We start from the raw sequence: 14,603 nt of genomic DNA, 5'->3' as shown, positions 1-14,603 counted from the left end.
CGGGGGACAAGGCCAGGCTACAGAGAAGTGGGTGGGGAGGAGACTGCACATTTACCCTGAACTCTAAGGGGGGAGTACTCACCCCCTAGGGCTCTAAACAGAGACGGAGACTGAGTCCACTCTCATCTCTCTCCTCTTTCCCATCCCAGCTCCCAAGACTCCCTCTCTGCTGAACAACGGGCCATCCACTAGCTTAAGCCCTTCTCTGACCTGCTTGCTCAGCACTGTAGGGCGCTCGTCACTACCACACAAGCAGCCGTAGGCTGCCAGCCCACCACCACTCACCCTACCTGGGGTCCAGGCCAGCCTCTCCCCACTTACCCCACGGGCAGGGGCATGTGCAGGAATAACATTTTGATGGCTTTTGGAGAGGCATGTTCTCTGCTCCACCACAGCCCTGGGGCCAGAGGAGCTCATCTCCCTGCTGCAGCACTGGGGCTGGAGTTCTGTGCCCCACCGATTACTGGGGGGCAAGCCCTGCTTCCCCGTCCTTGTGCAAGCCCCTGCCCACAGGTGTCTGCAGTTCCCACCAGCCCCCTGTTGCTTTCCAGCAGATGGAAAGGCACAGGCACCTGTGGCAAAGAGGATGGAGCGCAGCAAGAGAGAGCCAGCGAGAAGGTGGTACCCAACATGGGAGGCAGACCCAGGACTCACTCCAAACCTAGGTCTCTCTCTCAGAACTGCATCTCCTCCTTGCCACAGTGCCTCCAGAAGCCATGGCCAGACACGGAGATGGACCAGCCTTTAGGATTACATCATGTTAGATGTGATGGAAGGGTTGAATAGGGAATACGCCACATTGACTAGAAGCTGAATTTTACATTGTGAGCTCTTTAGGGCAGAGACCCTCTTTTTGTTCTCTGTTTGTACAGCCCCTAGCACAACAGAGTCCTGGCCTGGCTACTAAGCTCTAGTGCAGTACAAATAAATAGTAATAATAAGGGTGGGTTATTTAGGTTTCTTCTCTGAATTTTCCCCATCAGATCAGAATATCTTCCTCAAAGTCATTCCAATCCAGCAACTAAATGAGTATCAGCACTTTAAATACAGTTCCTTGCACAAAAGGACAGTGCCGAGGTGAGCATGTGCATACGCATTATGAAGATTTGCATTATCCTGTCAATCACGTCTCGCTCCAAGCATCTATTAATCATGTTTATCGATACAATAGCGACTAGGAAGCAACCAAGATTGGGGACTCATTGTGTGAACATATCTATGCGGCCAGTATGGTGGTAAAAATTATTATGCGAGTTCTTAGGAAGCGAGTCAGTGTGTTAACGCAATAGTGACGGCTCATAGTTTAATGTCTCAGCTATTTCACATAGAGGGAAAAGGAGAGAGTAAGAAACCCACTGCCAAAATACCAATCAGGAGTAAGCCATTAATAGAGGACCTCTTGCTCCAGGTTCTGTTCCAAGGAGAAGACACTCAGGTTCTATGCATGTGCAGGGCTGAGCATGAGGTGGGGGCGGGGGAAAGAGTATCCACAACCACCACACACTATTTTGGCCATTTAAAAGCAGGGAAATGCCAACTGAAGCTTTTCACAAGATGGGGAGAGAGAGAGAGAGAGAACCACCACAATGGCACCCAAACTGAGAACTTGCCGTCCAGAGCAAGAATTTTGTTGGCTAGTGATGTGTAAAGATTCGCTCACTTGACCTCAAGGCACTGCACCAGCTTTGGTGATTTTATCACCAATCTCATGATATTTGAAGATTTTCTTAACGTCCCAGCTCCTGGATTCAAGTGATTGCAAAAAAACTCAGTTTTCATTTAAAACAACAGTAAATATCTAGTCCTCATGGTTGCAGAGGGACTCTTGAGAATGTGAAGCAATTTAACCCTATGGTTCCAAAACCAGGAGATAAACCTATCATGATGTTTACTATTATTTAAATCATGATTTTTAGGCCAATCTCCTGATTGGGGGGGGGGGGCTTGATTCATGATTTTTGAATGCTTGTGGTTGGCAATAGTGACAATATAACCACTCATGCATAAAGTTAAGCATGCTCATAAATCTTTGCAAGATCAGGGCTTAAGTTATAAGCTTATGCAAACAGGTGTTTAAATGGAACTGATGTTAAAGCCTTAAAGGGATAGTCAATTTAAAAATCATAAATTGTGAACAAATGTTTGTTTGACCTAGAGTGTGCTATTAATAACAGCTTCTAGAAAGAAAAGAATTTTTAAATTCTGGTTTACATGTCACTGTATATGGGCTTAGTCAATTTTGCATTTCCTTGTATTGAACAAAGATAGTCAATGACAATCATTTCCCTTTTATTTACTATCCATTTCACTTTCAGGTTCTTAGTGCAGCTATGTTTGGGTGTTAAATGCTAAATTAAAAGCCAACTGTGTAGATCAGAGGGCATTTTTTGTAAATTGTGGAAACATTTCTATTATCCTTTTAGGTTTTAGAAAGAAAAAGACTTATTTTAACCCAACTTATATTTGGGACCAAAATTAAATTGACAGCGCCCCTTTAATTTGATAGCATCAGTGTCCCAGTATAATGCTTATTAAGTAATACTTAGGGCCTATTTTGGATCTCTTTAATCTTTCTTTTCTGGCAAAGGTCCTGGACTTGGTACGGGTGTCCTCAATGGTTTCTCTTTCGCAGAGTAAAGGTTTATGGAGGAAATTCCAGGTCAGGGTAGAGCTTAGAATGACCCAGAGAGCATTTGTGTGAGGTTCTTTACAGTATATTTCAAAATTCAGACCCTGGACTTGTTCTTTTGCATCAAACCCTGTTCCCTCCAGTGCCACTGAAAAAAATCCTCAGGCCTATAATCCCACAGTGCTCTTGAATCTCCATCTCCACTATGGGTCAAGGGGTCCCTAGATAAGCTGTTTGTTTAGTCTAGCAGTCACGCTCCCCAGTGGCTTTCAGTGACGCTCAACAACTAGGTGCCAAATAGACACTGAGGTCTATTGGATCAGGCACCAAACAAACAACAGACTTGGTTTCAAGCCCTTGCCCTGCCACATCTGCTACGTGACCTTGGGCAAAGTCAGTTGTTGTGCTCCAGTTCCCCAATTTGTAAAACAGAGGTGGTCATGGGTATCCAGATTTGTAGATGAACTGTACTTTGTAAGGGCTAACTAACTATTATTGTTGCCCGGGTTGTGATCTGCTGCTCAGAGTTGAGTGCTTTCCACCTGTTAATGCATTGCTCGGTCTTCCACCCCAGGCACCAAACCTCAGGATTGTGACCTTTATCCCTGCTCTTAGACACTGTGGAGCAGACTCCTGTTCGACATCTAAACTGACAATGTTCAGTTATGTTTCTCTTACTCCCTCTGTTACTCTTGCAGTCTCTGGCTTCTTTTCTGTCTGGGGTCAGGGACAGGTGGCAGGTGAATCACACTCAGCTCAGTTCTAAGATGATGAAAGTGAGGATGACTGGATCCCAGCTTTTCTGAGAAATGCTGTTTAACTGTCACTTGCCTCCGAGAACTATTCCTAATTAAAAGTTACGATTTTAGGAGCATTTGGACTTTCATTTGGGATTGTTTGGGTTTCAAGTTAAAGCCACAGAACAGACCTAGTACTTAGCTCTGATCTGTTACACTTGTGTAAATCTGGACTAATACTTAAATCTATGTAGTTACTCTGGAATTATGCCAGGGTCAGAATTTGGCCCATTAATAGGTTAGGAGTTAAGGCTATGATTCACGGGTGCTTCTTTCTTTTCCAAAGAATTCTGAGTCCTGTAGAACTAGCTAAGACAGGGGTCGGCAACCTTTCTGAAGTGCTCTGCCGAGTCTTCATTTATTCACTCTAATTTAAGGTTTCGCGTGCCAGTAATACATTAACATTTTTAGAAGGTCTCTCTCTGTAAGTCTATAATATATAACTAAACTATTGTTGTATGGAAAGCAGTTCTCAGCTCCTGGGCAGGACTGCAGACTCTGCTTGTGGCAAGAGAGGGGGAATATGAGGTTACTTTAACTATCTCATGGCACCTTTCACTGGGAGATGGATAATCTGCAGCTGGCCAGGCACCAGAAACAGGACCTCCCATCCATACCTCGTGTGAAGGTCAGAGTTCAATCTAACAAACAGGGAGAACAGGTCAAGTTGCGGCTGGCCCTGCATGGGTGCCCAAGGAGCAGAGCATGCATGGCATGTACTTCCTCCCGGCACACCCATGCAGTAGGCAGCCATAGTCTGGCTTCAGGCATCACCGAGTGGAAAAGGGGGTGCCAGCTAGCTGCCAAAGACGGGCCATGTCTGGGTGGGCTATAGCATGGTGACAGCCCCATTGCCAGACTGGTGTTCAGAGAGAGTGGGGTTTTCACAAGCACTCAGTGCTGGCCTCCCTGCTCCCACTAAAGTCAAGAGGAGCATCTGTCTGAGCACCGGTTGTGTGTTCAGGACAGCTCTGTGTTTTCATTTGTCTTAAAGGGCTTGTGGGGAAGAAGAGAGTCATTTGCTCCTCACTGCCTCTGTGAAATACAGTCATTCTGTGGTCTCAAACCCACGTTTTGATTCACCCAATGCCAAATCCTGGCTGTTTTCAGAAAGAGACTATCCAGAGAGGTTAAGTCTAGAAGGACCATTATGACCATCTAGTCTGACCTCTTGCATAGCCCAGCCCTGAGGAGCTCGCCCAGTGATCTGGCATCAAGCTCATATTCTGATTGAAATAGGGGGTATCTTTTGGAGAAACATCCCTTCTTGATTTACAGTCTCCATGTGATGAAGAATCCACCATATCCCATGGTAAGTTGTTCCAGTGAGTAACATCCTCCCTGGTAAGTAACTGCACCATATTTCCAGTCTGAATTTGTCTAACTTCAATTCCCGTCATTGAGCACATAATAAAAATAATACACCTACAAAATTCTTTTCTTCCAGAGATCTCAGCATATTTTACAACACTGGAGAAATATGTATGTGCCCATTATACCAGTGGAGAAACTGAGGCTCAGAGAGATAAAGACTGACATTTAACAAATATTAGTTTGAGTGCCCCGATCAAGGTGTCTCCAGCTGGCCACTCAAAAATGGAGGTACACAAAACAATTAGTGGACATTTTGGGCCTCAGTGATTTGTCCAAGGTGATCTGGGAAGTTTGTGGCAGAACTGGGAATAGAATCCAGGTCTCACCACCCACTCTTGTGTATTAATCACAAGTCTTGTGTATTAATCACAGCACTGTCTTAAGGGTATAGCTCCCTTACACACTCCAGAAGCTATTCAAAAGAAGACACAGTCCTCTGCATTGTACCTGCATGAGGAGGTCGCCACTCAAGATGCTGGAAGCGAAATTTGATGGTGCATTTTCTCCAATATCCCAGGGTGATGCTTGCACATACACAAAGTACTCACCCAGCCCATTTGCACAGTCATAGAAATCAATGCAGTGCACTGTTCGATCCATTCCATATGGTCCCATGAGTGTCCTGGAAGAGAGACCAGATACAGTTTGAAGAGGCTAAAATAGCGACACACAAAACACAAACACACAGATACAGAAACCCCCACCCCGACAATCTGTGCCCATAAAACCATACAAAAAACACGTCGTTTCAAAAGATACAAACCAGTGCATGAGGCGCATGCTGGTAGAGGGCAAAAATAAAACCTCACAAAGTTACACAGACATAAGCTAATGTATACATACCCAGACATGGACAGAAAGACAGACACACACATACACACAAAATATATGTGTTTGTGTTCTCAATGAGACCGGTGTCCATGTGGAACACCACCACTCTGGCTAATGGATTTATTCCAGATATACATTGGTACACAAATTAGATCTGAATTTGGACCAATAATCCAATAAGTCTACTGCCAAAAACAGTTTAAACCAACTCATTCTGTAATGAAGGAATTTGGTGAGAGGTGGAGGAGATTTCAGCTCCAAGGTTTTAAAGCACACACCTAATTAGCACGGAGGAGCACTGATCAAATCAGAGCTGACTGGAGGACAACTCCATTTTGTGGCAACTTCCAACATTTTTGTTCAAACGGTTTTGCATCACGTCACACTTTATAGTAAGGTGGGTAGGGCACTGGCTTGAGAGATCCAAGCTCAGCTCCCTGCTCTAGAGCGGAGTTTTCATCCCAGAGCACCCCAAATCAGGCAGAGTAAGGACCTGAACCTAGTCTCCCACATCCCAGGCCAGTGCTGTACCCACCGAGCTAGAGAGTCTCTTGTGTTTCCCCCTCTCCTCCAGTGGAAGTGAGGAAGTTCACTACCTCAATATGCAGGATGTCAGACTAGATGATCATGATGGTCCCTTCTGACCGTAAAGTCTATGAGTCTTTCTCTCACCCCAAAACCTTCCCAAACATTATCTATATCTTGACTGTAGTAAGGCATTTGATACGGCCTTGCATGACCTTCTCATAAACAAACTAGGGAAATATAGCCTAGATGGAACTACTATAAAGTAGGTGCATAACTGGTTGGAAAATTGTTCCCAGAGATTAGTTATCAGTGATTCACCATCATGCTGGAATGCCATAAATGAGTGGAGTCCCGCAGGGATCAGTTCTTGGTCTGGTTCTGTTCAATATCTTCATCCAAGATATAGATAATGGCATAGAGAGTATACTTATAAAGTTTGTGGATGATACCAAGCTGGGAGGGGTTGCAAGTGCTTTGGAGGATAGGATTAAAATTCAAAATGATTTGGACAAACTGGAGGAATGGTCTGAAGTAAATAGGATGAAATTCAATAAGTACTCCACTTAGGAAGGAACAATCAGTTGCACACATACAAAATGGGAAATGACTGCTTAGGAAGGAGTATTGCAGAAACGGCACTGGGGTCGTAGTGGGTCACAAGCTAAATATGAGTCAACAATATAACACTACTGCAAAAAAGTGAACATCTTTCTGGGATGTATTAGCAGGAGTATTGTAAGCAAGACATTAGAAGTAATTCTTCCGTTCTACTCCGCGCCGATTAAGCCTCAACTGGAGTACTGTGTCCAGTTCTGGGCAGCACATTTAAGGAAAGATGTGGACAAATTGGAGAAAGTCCAGAGAAGAGCAACAAAAATGATAAAAGGTCTAGAAAACATGACCTATGAGGGAAGATTGAAAAAAAATGGGTTTGTTTAGTCTGGAGAAGAGAAGACTGATAGGGGTCATGATAACAGTTTTCAAGTACATAAAAGGTTCTTACAAGGAGGAAGGAGAAAAATTGTTCTTCTTAACCTCTGAGGATAGGACAAGAAGCAATGGGCTTAAATTGCAGCAAGGGCACTTTAGGTTGGACATTAGGGAAAACTTCCTAACTGTCAGAGTGGTTAAGCATTGGAATAAATTGCCTAGGGAGGTTGTGGAATCTCCATCATTGGGGATTTTTAAGAGCAGGTTGGACAAACACCTGTCAGAGATGGTCTAGATCAGCGGTTCTCAAACTAGGGCCACCGCTTGTTCAGGGAAAGCCCCTGGCGGGCCGGGCCGGTTTGTTTACCTGCCGCGTCCACAGGTTCGGCCGATCACGGCTCCCACTGGCCGCGGTTTGCCGTTCCAGGCCAATGGGGGCTGTAGGAAGGGCGGCCAGCACAGCCCTCAGCCCGTGCCACTTCCTGCAGCCCCCACTGGTCTAGATAATACTTAGTCCTGCCTTGAGTGCAGAGGACTGGAATAGATGACCTCTCAAGATCCCTTCCAGTCCTATGATTTCATGGAAACCAATATCTCTCAGCAAAATGTTTTGGCTCAGATGAAACGGCGTGTTTTGCTGACATTTCATTTTAGTGAAAACATTCCGACCATCTCTAGTCAAAAAACAGATGCTCTAGACCTCCGACACCCAAGCAAATAAGTGGGTCCCAATATTAAGTAAAAACAGAAAACGTATTAACAAGGTAACTTCAAACACTTGGGAAGAATCAAGAGGCCATGTATGTTCCATAGTGCCTCTGACTTCCTCCCAGGCACAGAGGTAGAGATCCAGCCTTTCAGACATTTCAGCATAGATATAAATAAGGTCACATTAACACACCATCATCCAGTCCCCTGACATCAACAGTGCTACACCAATATATTGCATTACAAGAGATTAGGATAGACAAATTCCCATCCTGAGGCATCACCGAGCTCAAGTTCCTACCATGAAGGCTTTTGAGAGACATTTGGGGCGGGACTGACTTCAATGGGAGCAGAATTAGGCCAATGCTGAAGACCTCTGAAATTTCTGCCCTCTATTTATTTATTTAAAGATGACTCGGGGCTGCAGAGTGCCTCAGTATTAGATTCAACTTGCCTCAAAAATACAGGTTTTTATTTGGATCACTAAAGAATTCAAGTATGGTCCCTTTCTTCTCCTGGCCTCTCGAGATACTTTCACAGCAGCAGTGTTACATGGGAGTGGGTGGACTTTAACCTAACAAGCCGAAAAAATGCCCAAATATTCTAGATGGCAACCCAATACCGAGATCCTCTCTAATTCAGCCTCTTGCCGTGCACTCTCCTGTTCCCATAGTTCACCTTGGAGGAAAAATGTGTGTTTCATGATTCAGCATGAGATTTGACATGGTTTGGTCTCAGCAATAACATGGAAGTGGATACAGCAGAGCCTATTAACCGGATCTAAACCCAACAGGTTATGGGAGGAGTAACCCTGCATTTTTCCAGAGGAGCCTGTAGGGACATCCAAGATTTAAATCCTAACTACGTACCTTCACGCAGCTCGAAACTACACCTCAGAGACCATAATATCCAAGACTAAGTCTCTGAGCAAATTTTACCTTCCAATCAAAAAAATCTTCATCCCTCCTACTTCAGTTTCATATTAATCATACTTAATATTTATATAATATTTTACATATTCAAGGCATTAGATAAACATCTAGGGCCAATTTCTCAGCTAGTGTAAATCAGAATAGCTCCACTGAAGTCAATGGAGCTACACCAATTTTCTTCAGCAGAATATGTGGCCCTAATTAAGTGTACTGAAGTTACTACGCAGAATTTTGCAGAGTTACCTGGATACGTGCCTGAAGAAACCATGTTATTAACAAACAGGAAACTGAGTTTTAACCCAAACTCAAATGTAATGTCAGGATAGGGGTTTCATAAAACAAGTGACTAGCCGATTACCCCCAAAATGTTCCCTAAATCTGATCCCCCCAACAATGGAATAAATTAACAAAAACCCAAACACACACAGCATTAACATTAGAGGGAACAAGTTTTCTAATCATATAAAATGCACAGCAAAGGAGCAGAGAGGGCTGATTTTGGAGCAAATAACCCTGAATACAAATCAGTCTCATACTAGGTGCGCAGGACTTCCAAAAAGTCCTCTGTTCTTAATCACTTCCTATGCAGTGCTGGGACTTCAGGAATAGGAAGGAAGCCTTCTCCAAGAGAGCAGGCAGTCAAACAAAAGAGTTCGTTATTCAGAATAGCATTTCACTAAAGATTTTTATGCTCATTCCAATTTAATAACCTTTAGCCCGTTCACTTATCATGCCATTATACCTTATTCCATCCTGAGCACACAGTCACTCATGCTCCCTCCCCTCGTTTGGCTTGGAGAGAAAAAAACAAAGTCCTGGAAAGGTACAAGGGTCAGGAGATATTCCAGGACAGGACAGCACAAGTCTTCCCCCTTATCCTAAGGGAGGCACTTCGGATTTTCTCAGCCTGCATCACAGTCTCAGCCCTTTCTGAAGCAGACACACAATCCCTCCTCCCTCCCTTACTGAATCACTTTTCTGTGGAAACCAAAGGAATCCTCCCTTCCTCTTGCCCAGTTGATAGGAGATTGGACATTAAATATCTATCACACAGACAGGAATTTTGTATTTCCCCAAGGAGGCTCTTAAACACCCCAGCCCAACCAAGCAGTCTCCTTGCCTTCTTCTGACCCGCCACCCATTTTTCATCAGTTTTGCTGCTCAGAGGTATTACCTGCTAATAATGACAGCACCTCTGTAAAGGACTGAGATCGCTGGCATCTCGCTCTCTGGGTTGTGTGATTCCAGCCCAGCCCAGCTAGCCTCTAGCCACTCTGCTTTGGCAGGAAGCCGATAAAGCAATGGAAGAGGGGGAGAGGTCACATGATCTTCTCTTATGCATGTTAATTCCCACCCAACATTAACACAGATCAACTAAAAACATCTCTAACTTTAGATTAAAGCTTATGCAATCCAAACAAAACCAGCATGGCCTATCGCAAGTGCGCTCCTGAACAAACAGCAAAGACATCTATATATACACACTCCTCCTCTCCCCGCCCCCTCCTCAAAGCAGCGCTGCTCATACATAATGAGAGCAGTGGTGTCATTATTTGATGATTTATTGTTTACCTTTTGGAATATCCTCTAAATAACCAACGCATGAACGTTGCCCTTCAGCGCTGAAGCCAGGACATGTTGCTAATGTCCCTGAAGGCTTTAAATCTGCAGCAAAGCTTTGAAAGTAATAACATTCTGCACTGTTTACAGTTTTTCCCTCTTTAATATCTTATTTGGGCTGTAGCATTGCCCAGTTAATACCAAGTAAATCAACTTTGGCTGTGCTAATATCTGCCGAGAGTTTATAGGAATAATTTGCTCTTAAATAGTCTCTTTCATCTAAGGCTCACAAAGCAATCTGCAAAGTTAGGGCAGTAGTATGATCCCCAATTTACAGATGGGGAAACCGAGGCACAAAGGTTATGGTAACTAACTCAAGGTCATATAATGAGTTAATGGCAGAGCCTGAAATAGTTGATCTGATGCCAAATCCTTTGTTTTAACCATTACACCATGTTCCTTTCCACTATACCACCCTCAGGACCTGACCTTGTTCATTTTAAAATCAATGGGAATTTTGCTTTAAACTCAGTCGGGAAATGGAGCGTTTGAAGTGGGTATTAACTCCTAGAGAGACAAATGTGTATTTATGGGTTCATTTGTCAAGTACTTTCCTTTCCTGGTTCTGGTTCTCCAGAACTTTGCTCTGATAGCCACGAGCAAATTGGGAATTGTTCAACAAATGGTTTATATGTACTCATCTCATCACAAGCACTGCTTGGAGTACATTCTATTCAGCATTCATTACCTGAGCTGGTGATTCGTCACGCAAAGTCACATGACGGTGTTACTTCTCATTGACAGGATGATTCCTATATCCACAAAGAGCTTTCAAGAGGGCCAGTAAACGCTTCTGGTGTGAATACTACCCCGGGTCAGAAAAAAAAAAAAAAAGTAACAAATGTGGATTTTTTTCAAAAAATGTTACTGCGATTTCAAAAGAATAAAAAAAAAGGGGGGGGTAGGGTTGATGTGATGAATATTTTAAAATAAAAAGATCCAACCAGCTCTTTAGCTGGTTGAAACTGTCTTCCAAAAATGTGAATTTATTCATTAAAATAAATGTATGAAATTTTGTGTCAAAAAGATGAGAACTCAGAAAATGTTGACCAGCTGTAGAGAATACAGATTTGCTTGAGTCGTCAAAGTGAATCTGGGAGTGAGGGGCAGCTATTTGAATAATGTTTCTAGCTATCTAAATGTCCTAGGTACTTTTATGGGTCCCATTATTATTAAAGTATGAGTGTCTCCCAATCATCAGTATATTTATCATCACAACACCTCTGTGAGGTAAGGCTGTGCTATTATCCCCATTTCAAAGATGGGGAACAAACATGGAGACACTAAGTGATACAGGAGGTTTTGTGGCAGAGCAGAGATTTGAACCCAGATCCCCAAAGTACTAGACAAGCATCCTAACCGCTGGACCTCTATTTTTCTGCAGTTCTTGTCCAACTCTTCCAAAAATGCTCTCCCTCACCAGACAGCAAAACACATGGATGGTGGAGGCTAGTTCAGGAAGGCCTGCTGCAACAACTCATTTGTAAATGGATACTTTAAACAGACTCAAACCTTTTATGTGCCTATTGTAACAATCATATTCCAAATCCACTAATGCACGAATAATCTTCCAAAACCACAATAACAGAGTATTTCTATCCTGCCACTAAGACTCATTACATGACTTGTTTTATACAAGGCCAGGAAACCCCCTGAATCATTGCTAATAAAATGAGTGACAAAATTAAACTTTTGTGGCTCATGGGCCAGACTCTCAGCTAGAATATTTTGGCAAAGCTCTGTTGAAGTCAGTGGGTATGTACTACTATTGGAGTCAATGGAGTTATGCCAATCTAGCCCAGAGTGTTTAGCCAAGATAAAACACACACACACACACACACACACAGAAACAAAAAGAAAATTTCACACACATGCAATTCACTATGGTCTGGATCACTAAGTAATGATAATGTTCTCACGCCACTTCCAGCCCCTCTCCCCAAAAAAACATTTAAAAGACCAATGAAATGAAAAGTAAAGGCAGGGCTGGCTCCAGGCACCAGCCGACCAAGCACGTTCTTGGGGCGGCACCTTGGGGCAGGGCGGCGCTCGGGTTTTGGTTTTGTTTTTTGGTTCTGCCGGGAGGCGCTGGAGGGGGTTTTTTTTGTTTGCTTTTGTTTCGGCCAGAGGGCTCTGGGGGGGGACGGGGGACTTGGGCGGCATGGCACTCAGGGGGGTGGGGCTATGGGGGGCTTCCGCGGCGCGGCGCTCGGGGGGGTGGGGGACTTGGGCAGGGGGCTTGGGCAGCGTGGCACGGTGCTCGGGAGGGGTGGGGGGCTTTGCCGGTGCGGTGCGGTGCTCGGAGAGGGCGGGGACTTGGGCGGCACGGCACTTGGAGGGGGGGTGTTTGGCGGCGCTCGCGGGGGGGTGTTATGGCGGGGCGGCACCCTTTTTTTTTTGCTTGAGGCGGCAAAAAAGTTAGAGCCGGTCCTGAGTAAAGGACATCCTTAATTGGCTTAACAAAGAAGTAAAATATTCGCATCTAAAGAAAGGCCTAGTTAATCACACACCATCAACCTGAAATCTAATCCAGGGATTTTTTTTTCCCCCAATTATTTTTGTATTAGTCTTTTTATCCTTATTTCAGTTTCTTTTTTTTAGATGTAGATACTATTAAACGTGCCCCATGATCCGCTGAGCAAGCTTGGAGTCAGGACTCCAGGGTTCTATTCTCAGCTGTGCGCTGACTCAGCATGTGAGACTAAAGGGAGAATGATAATGCTTACCCACATTTGTAAAGTGCTTTGAGATCAATTGGTGAAAAACACTGAGTGGTAAGCGTTATCGACAACAGAAAATATATGTAGTCATTGACAGTAATATTTATTGGTAAAGTAACTGCCGTTCCTTGAGAATAATGTGTGTATAGTTTAAAATAGGGGAAAGTGTAACAATAATTATCATAATTCCTATCTTTTATCTAGCACTTATCAGTAGATCTCAAAATGCTTTACAAAGGAAGTCAGTATCATTATCCTCATTTTGCAGTGGGGAAACTGAGGCACAGAGCAGTCACCCAGCAGAGCACTGGCAAGAGGTGGAACTAGAACCCAGGTCTCCTTATTTGTTCCCATGAAAAATTTTCTTTCACAAAAACATTTAAACGAAAACATTTCAACCAGCTTGACTGAATACTAAACATGTGAAAGGAAAATTTCTTTATTTACTTTTTTGTTTTACTTTATTTAATCTACCTGTGTCTTATAATAGGAACATGAAAAAAATGTGGTAAAGCAAAACATAGAACAACCTATCTGTGTGTTTCCCAAGAAAATTTAAAAAAAAAAAAAAAAGGACAGAAACAAAGGGGTTAACACAGAAGACAGAAAACTAGGGAGGAAAACACAGAAAGAATTACCTAATAGTAATCACATTTGTTATGGTTGTTCTCTTCCCCCATCCTACAGCCAGTTAGTAGAATTGTCACTTCCTCCCAGGAATCAAGAAGGCAAAAAAGACTGTCATTTAAGGTAAATACAGTCCAGAGCCACACTCTTTTCCTACCTCTTCCTTGAATGGTTGGGCCCGTCTGCAGGAAGGAGCTTATCCTGCACAGTTGGCTAAGTACATGGTGGAAGGTTTTGCACCTCTCTCTTCAGCATCAAATTTTGATCACTGCCAAAAGCAGGAGTGTGGACAAGAAGATGGCCTACTGCAGCGTGGCAAATCCTGTGCTCCAAAAACAAACTGGACAGAGGGATTGGGAAGAGGATAACTATGACAAGTAGAATAATTTAGTGTTCATTGCGCTTGTCATACATCTCTCATTTCCCCCTCCTCCTCATTCTATAGCCAAGCAGCACTGGGAGTGGAGGTGGCCCCCATATCACCATACACAGCTGAAGAGAGCCAGGTCCAGCGGATAATGTCACAACTTGGGCATTTAAGGTGCCAAATGTAAGTCCCTTCTTGAATCCCACAAAAATCAATAGGCAGAGATGCAGTCAGAACACTTCCCTCACTGCCATTTCTCCTTCTGGAAGTGCATTTTAAAGAGTTCTTCTGGATTCTCTCTCACATACCAATCGTGCAATTCTTCTTGCTCCTCGCCAAGCAATGTGCTCTGTCCACGGGAGATCCTGCCTGAAGAAACTACACCCTTCACTCTCTAGGGCAAGGGAGATTTAGCTGTCCAGATCTGGCAGGCACAATCAGATTCCCAGGGTCCAAAACATTAGGGCCTTAGGCAATATGCAGCAGGTGGGAATCCTCTCTCTGGTGGGAAGTCATAGTCAGATATTGTCATGCTCAGTT

At 43.8% G+C, this 14,603-nt stretch overlaps 1 protein-coding gene across 1 annotated transcript in view; it reads right to left on the bottom strand.

Moving 5' to 3' along the window:
• The window catches only part of LOC120373048 (syntaxin-binding protein 4-like), an 83,769-nt gene extending 73,797 nt beyond the window's left edge, over positions 1 to 9,972 (bottom strand). Inside the window, exons 1-2 of the mRNA XM_039490884.1 lie at positions 9,904 to 9,972; positions 5,349 to 5,422 (exon numbers count right to left, since the gene is read on the bottom strand). Of these exons, the coding sequence (XP_039346818.1) occupies positions 5,349 to 5,422; positions 9,904 to 9,950 (121 nt within the window). The 5' untranslated portion in view covers positions 9,951 to 9,972. The remainder of the gene's footprint in view (positions 1 to 5,348; positions 5,423 to 9,903) is intronic.
• Positions 9,973 to 14,603: the final 4,631 nt, after the last annotated feature.

The sequence above is a fragment of the Mauremys reevesii genome, linkage group 10, assembly GCF_016161935.1.
Source record: "Mauremys reevesii isolate NIE-2019 linkage group 10, ASM1616193v1, whole genome shotgun sequence".
NCBI classification, from domain to species: domain Eukaryota; kingdom Metazoa; phylum Chordata; order Testudines; family Geoemydidae; genus Mauremys; species Mauremys reevesii.
Note: the sequence above shows the minus strand (reverse complement) of the source record. Positions and strands in the feature narration are given on the sequence as shown.